Below are 8257 nucleotides of genomic sequence, written 5' to 3'. Positions count from 1 at the left end.
GTACAGGCAGGGCTGTGGGGCAGGCAGGGGTACAGGCAGGGGTACAGGCAGGGCTGGGGCAGCCCCTGTCCCCACGTGACGCCCGCGCCGCGCGGGGGCGGCTCCGGTTCATTCATAAATCCCGGGGCCGCCCCGCTGCACCGAGCGCAGCGGCGGCGATGGAGCCCCGATCTCGGTTGTAGGTGAGTGTCTGGCTCCGCCGCCTCGCGACAGCCCCTATCGCGACACACGGAGCCAGCCCGGCCGAGGGGAGACTATCACGCCCCACTGCGCGTGGAGGTCCCCGGCGCTCCTGCCTCGCTGTCACCAGCCCTGTCACCAGCCCTGCCTGCATCCCTGCCTCCATCCCGCATCCCTGCCCCACATCCCTGCCTGCATCCCGCATCCCTGCCTCCATCCCTGCCCCACATCCCTGCCTGCATCCCTGCCTGCATCCCATTCCGCATCCCTATTTGCATCCCGCATCCCTGCCTGCATCCCCGTCACCGGGCTGGGGCGGGGGGATGCACCCGGGGGGACAGAGCGGGTCCCCCCCCCGCCCGCAGCCCAGCCCCGGCCCAACCGGGCCCCGTGGGTCGCACACACGCGTGGGGCACAGCCCCGACACGCCCCCCCGCGCCCCCTCCCACGTGCGTGGGCGCGGCAGCACCGGGGTCCCCCGGCCCCGAGCCCCCGCCCTGGGCACCACCGGCAGCCCCGGGTCCCACCCCGTGTCCCCCCGCGGGGGGACAGCCCGGGGGTACCGGCCCCCTCCTCCAGACAATGGCCGTCCTGTTCCTGCTGGGTCGCCATGGAGACGGGATTCCTCCATGATGGGGAACAGGAGGGACATTCTTCCAGCTCCCCCCGGCCCCCCGCGCCCCCCGCCTCGGGCCTGAGGGTGCCCGGCAGGGATCCCTCCCGTCGGGCCCCCATCCCGCGTGGAGCCGCAGCCTCTCGCCCGGGGTCCCCCCTGCCAGGCCCGGGGTCCCCCCACGCCCCCGGCATACTGGGGTCGGTGGAGGGACCCCCGCCTTATCGTGTCCGGGGCGTCACGGGGTGGGTCCCCTCACCCCGTGCTGCATCCCACCAGCTCGGAGATGCCTGAGATGCACCGAGAGCCGGTGTGGGCGGGGGGGGGGTCTCTACCCCGGGAGATATCCCGCTAAGCCCCCGATGTCCTGTGCCAGGGCTGGCCCCAGCCATCACCATCCCTCGCTGCCAGCTGCGACACGGCCACCGCTGTGCTGTCCCCACGAGTGACAGTCCCCACCCCTTCACGGGCTCCATTCACATTTTTCACTGACCTAATTCTGAGCGGTTTCCAAGCGCCCACCTCTGCCTGCTCCGGGGGTCCCCAACACCAGCATCACCCACCCCTGCCCATTCTGGGGGTCCCCGACACCAGCATCGCCCACCCAGCTCAGTCTCAGCCCCTCCAGCAGCCCGGGGATGCGCGGAGGGGACGCACGGAGGGGACACACGGACCCGCAGCAGGAGCTGGAGCTCGGCGGGCCCCGGGAAGGGCCCCCCCGAACACGGGGGAGGGTGACGAGGTCCCCGCAGGGCGCCCAAAGGCCGCGGGGCCGATGCCGCGGAGGGGTGTGGGACCCCTGCCCCGGTGGCTCTCGCCGCTCGGGAGCTCGGTCCGTCCCCCCCCGGCCCCTCGGTGTCCCCCCCGCGCGGACCGCCCGGTGACGGAGCCGCTCTCGGGATGACTCACGAACGTCACCCGTCGCTCTCCGGCGACACCCACGCCACGAGCTGTGGGGCGGCCACCTGCCCCCCATCCCTGCCGCTGCCCCCGGCGCCGCTCGCTCCGGGCTCCCGCGGGCGGGGGTCTCCCGGCAGCGCCGACCCCTCCGGCGGCGGGGCTGGGGCTGCCTTTGGCCCCTCGCCTCCCCGGGGACGGCGGCGCGGTGTCACCCCGGAACCGGGGCAGGGACAGCCGCCCCGGGCCGGCTCTGGCCACCGGCACCGGCCACCGCTTGGGGTCTCCGGCCCCAGCCGGGCGTGGGGACCGCGGCCGCTCTCCGGGGGCCGTGCCCACGCGAGTCCGGGGGCTGGGCGCGGGGTGGCTGCGGCCCGCGGGGGCGAGGGGCTCCCCGGGGAGGGGCAGCGGTCCTGCCCCCTCCTCCCCATCCCTCCATCCCTGCTTCTCTCCTGACCACACCCTCCATCCCTTCATCCTCCCCCTGAGCACACCCTCCCTTCATCCCTTCATCGCGGTCCCTCCCTCCATCCCTCCCTCCATCTCTCCATCCCGGTCCCTCCCTCCCGGTCCCTCCCGGCAGCTCCGCACCGCGGTGCCGGGCAGGGGCCGGGGCAGGAGCCGCCGCCGCCGCCCCCGGCCCGGCCCCGCCACCCCGGCCGGTGCCTCCCTCTCTCTCCCCCCGCACCAGGACACGCTCAGGCCGGGACGGACCATGAGCGATGACCCAACACCCTGGGACAACGCGACCGAGAGCGCCACGGTGAGTCCTGCCTGTCCCTGCCTGCCCTTGCAGCCCCTACCTGCCCCTGCCCATGCCGCCGGCCTCGGGGTCCCGCGGGAGGGGGGATGCGCGTTGGGAGCTGTGGGGTTGTCGTGTCTGCCGTGGGGCTGGGGTCTGTGCCCGGGTGGGGACGGCAGCAGCCCCACTGTCACCCCCTGCTCTGCCAGTCCTGGGGGTGGGTGACACCTCTCTGTGCCCTGCACACCCCCGGGATGCTCTGGGTGCTGGGAGGTCTGGGGGCCGCTGTCAGATCAGCGCCTTTCCCCCGGCTGGGGGCCCTGAACACCGTGGTGGGGCAGGACTGGGGGTCCCGTCCCCATCCCTGTCCCCATCCCCGTCCCCACTCCCGCTCGGCGCGGGGGCCGCGGGCGGCTCAACCCCCCCGGCTGCCGTTGCCTTGGTGCAGGCAGGGCCCGGGGGCGGCGCGGGGGGGGCTCAGCGGCTCTGGGGAGCGGCGCTGGCGTCAGCACGGCGGGGGCAGCTTTGGGCTGGACCGGGGGTAGGTTTGGGCCGGGCCGGCGTCCCCCCAGCTCAGCCCCTCGGCCCCGGGCAGGCGGTGCCCGGCGAGGTGTCCCCCCAGGATGGGTACGTGCTGCTCCTCGCCCTGCTCTCCATCTTCATCGGGGGCACCCTCGTCCTGCTCTCGGGCATCCTGATCATCTGCCGGCGCTGCTGCGAGGCCGACCGCCGGCACTCCAGGTGGGCACCGTCCCCGAGGGGTGTGGCACTGCGAGGGGGGCAGGGGGGCTGGCATGGGCACCGCTGACCCTCCTCCCCCCGCAGAGCCAGCGATGACCCCGAGAAAACCAACACCACTTACCTGGATGACTCGCAGCCAGCGCAGGGTGAGTGCCCACAGTGACCTGCCAGCCCCCCCAGCAGCACCCCCAGCTCCGGGAGCAGGGGTAAGGCAGCCCTTGGGCCCTCCATCGTCCGTTCCTTGCTGTGGAGTGGGACTGGCAGCCGGGAGCAGGGAATTATGGGCTGGCATCAAGGCCTCGAGTGCAGCGAGTTTGTCACGCCCCAGCTGGGGAAGCTGGGGTGCCCCACAGTGGGGGGAGCTGGTGGCTGACCCCCTTCCCCACAGATATCACTGTCAAAGTGGAGGACCCCGAGTGCCTGTCGTCCTCCAGCTACCGGGATGCGGAGAGCGAGCGGTTCCTGTCCTCCAGCTCCTCCACTGCCCGCCGCGTCTCCTTCAACGAGGCCGCGCTCTTTGACCAGAGCAAGAAGACCCAGGAGAAGGGGAGGAGGTGAAGCTCGGGACTGGGGGGCCCTGGGGGGCCCTGGGCTGGCCGGGGCTGCCCCTCCTAACCCGGCTGTCCCGCAGGTACACGCTGACGGAGGGGGACTTCCACCACCTGAAGAACGCCCGCCTGACCCACCTGCACCTCCCGCCACCCGCCCTCAAGATTGTCACCATCCACGAGTGCGAGTCCAGCGAGAACAGCCTGGCCATGACCCCCCGCCTGCCCCCGCCCAAGCCCGGCCTTGCCATCTTCCAGGTGAGCCCCCAGTGCCCTGGGCACTGCTGGGACACGGGGGGCCAGGGGTCTGGGCATCCTGCAGCACACCAGGAGGCACCACTGGACTCGGGGTGGGAGCCTCAGGGCATTGCTGGAAGTGGAGACGGGGGGTCCTGGGATGCAGGGGCTCCTCCTGGTCCCCACCATCGTGCAGACCCCCTGAGCAGGCTCTGCCTTGCAGCGCCCTGCGGGGGCCCTGCCCCAGCCGGTGCTCCCCAGCCATGCCGTGGGCCCCAGCTCTGCCCTGCCCGGGGACACCTACAACTCCACCGTGGACACCTCCTTCACCGAGGCCAGCCCGGCCGCCTCCTCTGACTCTGGGGAGGGCCCCTCGGTGAGTGCTGGGCTGGGGGGCTGGGACCGGGCAGGGGAAGGGGCTCCCCAGCCTTGGCAGCCTGTGCAGACCCGATGGTTCTTTCCTGCTCCCTCCCTGCTTCCCCCAGATCCCAGCCCTGCCCCCCCACTCCATGCCAGGGCTCTGGGGAGAGACGTGGGCATCCAACTAGAAACAGGCTCTGCCCCCCCCACCCCATCCCTGCCCCGGGGGACATTTGTGCATCTGCTGCAGCCCAGCTCTGCAGAGCGGACAAAGGAGCTGAGCGGGATACAGGGGGGTCAGGGGGGCCGTGAGTGGGGCTGAGCGGGCACTCACAGCCCCCCCACCGCCCCCCCCAGTTTGCAGCAGCCCCCAGGAGCGGGAAGGCAGCTGGGGTGGGCAGTGCCAGCGCCGGGGAGCCCCCTCCGACCCCCCCCCAGGGCCCCGTCCTGCAGTTCTTCACCCGCCTGCGCCGCCACGCCAGCCTGGACGGGGCCAGCCCCTACTTCAGGATCAAGAAGTGGAAGCTGGAGAGCACCCAGCGGGCGTCCAGCCTGGACACCAGAGGTGGGGGCAAGGGGGGCCCCGCAGGGCCGTGTGGGGTGAGTGGGCACATGCGGGCAGGGGGGTGGTGGTGCCAGAGGGGACCGTCCCCCCAGCCCTGCCCTGTGTCCCCCAGGGTCCCCCAAGCGCCGGCAGTTCCAGCGGCAGCGGGCGGCCAGCGAGAGCATGGACCAGGAGGACCGGGACCCCCACCAGACCGACATCATCCAGTACATCGCCCACACCGACGACGTGGCCTTCCACCCCGCGGGGGGCCCCTTCCTGCCCTCCCCCGCCAGCCCCCCACCCTCTCTCGGCAGGTATTTTTCAGTAGATAAGAGGGGATGGGGACGGGTGAGCCGGGCACCGGGAAGGCACCGTGGGACCCCGTGCTGCCCTGGGCGTGGGGGCTTTGTGAGGCTTTGGTGGGGCAACCGGGTCTAGGGGGAGCTGGTGACGGGGAGGATGGGGTGGGGCACGGGCAGGGTGGTGGGGACAGCATGGGGTGGCACCATGGACTCGCTGCGGAGCCTGCAGGGGCCGGGCTGGCATGTTCCCTGCCCGCTGCCGGCCGGGACCGTCCCGTCCCTGCCGTGACATGGGGGTGGTGCCCACAGGCTAGAGCCGGGCGAGGGGGGCACGGGCAGCCCCGGGGAGGCCGGCAGCCCCGAGCAGCCCAGCGCCTACCACGACATCTGGAGCCTGCGCGCCTCGCTGGAGCTGTACGCGGCCTCCGAGCGCAGCAACGACCAGGACTCCGTGCGCAGCGACGGCGGGGACAGCGTCTCCTCTGCCAGCGGCGTGGCCCCCTGCCCCTCCTCCTCCCTGGACGAGGCCGAAGGGCCCGAGGAGAAGTTCTGGGGTCGCTCCAAGACGGAGGAGTCGGAGCCCGGCACCCGCAAGCTGCTGCAGATGGACAGTGGATACGCCTCCATCGAGGCGCCGAGCCGGGGGGGCGAGGAGGGGCCCCCCAAGGACCAGACGGCCTCCGAGAAGCGCATCTGCTTCACCAGCGCCGGGCGGAAAGGAACCATCTTCGAGAGCTTTGAGGGCCGGGAGCCGGAGGAGGAGGAGGAGGAGGAAGAAGAGGAGGAGGAAGAGGGGGGGAGCGCGGCCCTGGGCGCAGCGGGCGGGGGACACCTCCGTCCCCACAGCCCCCTGGCCTGGTCGCCGTACGGGCAGATGTTCCCGGGGCGGGAGGCGCTGCCCCGGCGGGATTACAGCATTGACGAGAAGACGGACGCGCTGTTCAACGCCTTCGTGCGCCACGACCCCCAGTTCGACGAGTCCCCGCTGCGGGGGAAGCACCGCTCCCGCACCCACCTGCGCAAGCAGTGGCAGCACGCCAAGCAGTTCAGCGACCCCGGCGTGCGGTACCCGGCGCTGGAGCGGCACCGGACGCCCCTGCGCCGCGGCGACAGCGCCAACTACCCCCTGGACGCCCGGTTCCACAGCCCCCTGCCCCGCATCGTCAGCGCCGGCGACGAGGAGGCGGCCGAGGCGGCCGACGGGGTCCCTCCTGCCCCGGCGCTGCCCGACCCGGAGATCCAAGTGATCGTGGAGGAGCCCGGCGAGGCGGCCCCCGAGCCCAAGGCTGGCTCCGAGCCCCCTGAGGACGATGACTGCCCCGGCCCTGGGAGGTGCCTGGGGCTTGGCTCTGGCTCCGAGCTGATGGACAAGATCACCGGTGGCCTGGAGGAGCGGCTCTATGGGCACCTGAGGAGAGCGGGAGAGACCCCTGAGCCCGCGGTGGCCGTGGCGGCCAGTGATGCCCCCCCCGACCACAGCCCGGTCTAGGCCCAGCACGAGGGGGAGAGACCCTGGCACGGGGGGATTTGGTCCCCACTAGGGTTCGGGGCTCCATCCCCTCCTGCTGCCGGCGTGGGGACCAGCCCGGTGCCCGGTGCCCTGCGGGAAGGGTGTCCCAGCCTGGGAAGGCCAGGAGGGCATGTGGGGTCCCCTGGCTGTACCCCCACCGTGGGGGTCCGGTAGCGTGGGGTGGCCGAGCCCCCTGGCTCCCGGAAGCGAGGTGCCAGGAGAGGGCCCGGGCTGGGGGTGCCCCGGGGGTCGGGGCGCAGAGAAGGAGCCAAGTGTCGGCCAGGGGTCAGTGCTGGGGGACTTTGCTGAACCCCCCACCCCACTGAGCCCCCGGCAGAGCCCCGAGCCAGCTCCGCTCTCCCCTCTCTCCATGGTTTCACAAGCAATAAGCCTCTCCTCGGGCCAGGACGTCCCCGCCAGGAGGGGGCCGGAGCTGGGTGTTCCCCACCGGGGGATGCTGCGGTGCCACCCTGGCGGGAGGGGGTAGTTTAGGGAGGGAGGAGTCACCTCCTCAATCCCACAGACCCCCCAGTTCTGCAGGGAGCCTGGGATCTAAACTGGAAGCGGAGGGTCTGGGGCAGGGGGCTGCTCGAGGGGCTCGTGCACCCCCCTGGGGCCACAGGGGAGTCGGGGGTCCTGCAGTGGCAGCCTGGGCTGGGCAGGACCGGCCCTGGGGGCCCCATAAATGCCCCCTGGAGGGGTGGGGGCTGCCCAGGTGGGGGTACAGGGTGAGAGCAGAGCATGGGGTCCCCAGTGCACGCTGTGGGTGACCCCCAGTGTCTCCCACCCCCCAGGGGCTCAGCGGGGGCTCGAGGCGCCCGGAGGATATTTATTGATTTTTACAGAGGTGGCTGCTGCTCCGGGGTGGGGTTTGCTTTTATTGGGTTTTTATTTGTGTTTCAAAGGATGGGGTGAAAAAAAAGAGAAAAAAACCTCACCCCAGCCCAGCCCCAGCTGTGGCACCTGGGACTTGGCAGCAGGGGAGGGGACAGGCAGGGGCCCCCAGACCCCATTGCATGTGAGTAGAGGCCGGGTCCCCCCTTCCCTCTGCGCAGGCTCTGCCCAAAGCCCTCCCTCCATCAACCCCGCGTTTTTAAGTCTATAAACAAAGGAGAAAAAAACAAAACCAACCGACTGTGACATCTCTGAGCTTGTTTCTTACCTTCTGCTTCCCGGGATGGTGCCTGCAGGGTGGGGGGGGTTGGGGCAGGGGGGCTCCAGGCCTGGCATCACCCCACGAGAGCAGAGTCTGCCTGGGGGGGCTGTGCCCTCCCAAAACGAAAAGGAAGCAGAGAGGCTGGTTGTGGCCCCCACCCCGCCTGCTGCAGGAGGAAGGACATGAAACCCACCTGCTGTTTTCACTTTATTTTTCTTTAAAAAAAAAAAAAAAAGAAAAAAAAAGAGAGAGAGAAAAAAAAGGAGCCAAGTGGCTGCCAGCGCCCTGATCCCTTCTGAGCCCCGAGCCCTTCCAAGCCCTGAGCCCTTCCCAGACCTTGATCCCTTCCAAGCCCTGAGCCCTTCCCAGGCCCTGTTCCCTTCCGAGCCCCCGTGCAGCATGCAGGTGTAACAGAGTTCTGCTT

At 71.1% G+C, this 8257-nt stretch overlaps 1 protein-coding gene across 2 annotated transcripts; it reads left to right on the top strand.

Moving 5' to 3' along the window:
- The first annotated feature begins 29 nt into the window (after positions 1 to 29).
- On the top strand, positions 30 to 7807 carry CBARP (CACN subunit beta associated regulatory protein). Of its 2 annotated transcripts, XM_027704547.1 has the most exons (10): positions 30 to 182; positions 2382 to 2453; positions 3028 to 3173; positions 3258 to 3319; positions 3562 to 3727; positions 3805 to 3979; positions 4182 to 4334; positions 4676 to 4883; positions 4996 to 5179; positions 5477 to 7807. In XM_027704547.1, the coding sequence occupies exons 2-10, from the start codon at positions 2406 to 2408 to the stop codon at positions 6654 to 6656; spliced, it is 2322 nt and encodes a 773-aa protein (XP_027560348.1). In that variant the 5' UTR covers positions 30 to 182; positions 2382 to 2405; the 3' UTR covers positions 6657 to 7807. The 2 variants fall into 2 exon arrangements, with proteins under 2 accessions (XP_027560348.1, XP_027560347.1); XM_027704546.1 differs by lacking the exon at positions 30 to 182 and having other exon boundaries at positions 2220 to 2453.
- Positions 7808 to 8257: the final 450 nt, after the last annotated feature.

This window comes from Neopelma chrysocephalum, unplaced genomic scaffold, assembly GCF_003984885.1.
Source record: "Neopelma chrysocephalum unplaced genomic scaffold, ASM398488v2 Primary Assembly neopelma1_283, whole genome shotgun sequence".
Taxonomy (NCBI): Eukaryota; Metazoa; Chordata; class Aves; order Passeriformes; family Pipridae; genus Neopelma; species Neopelma chrysocephalum.
The sequence above is the reverse complement of the archived record's forward strand: the minus strand, read 5'-3'. Positions and strand labels throughout refer to the sequence as shown.

Excerpts from the sequence above, each read along its gene's own strand:
- CBARP (XM_027704547.1), top strand. The coding sequence starts at position 2,406 with ATGAGCGATGACCCAACACCCTGGGACAACGCGACCGAGAGCGCCACG. Across the intron at positions 2,454-3,027 it reads ACGCGACCGAGAGCGCCACG|GCGGTGCCCGGCGAGGTGTC; the intron begins GTGAGTCCTGCC and ends GGCCCCGGGCAG. Across the intron at positions 3,320-3,561 it reads TGACTCGCAGCCAGCGCAGG|ATATCACTGTCAAAGTGGAG; the intron begins GTGAGTGCCCAC and ends CCTTCCCCACAG.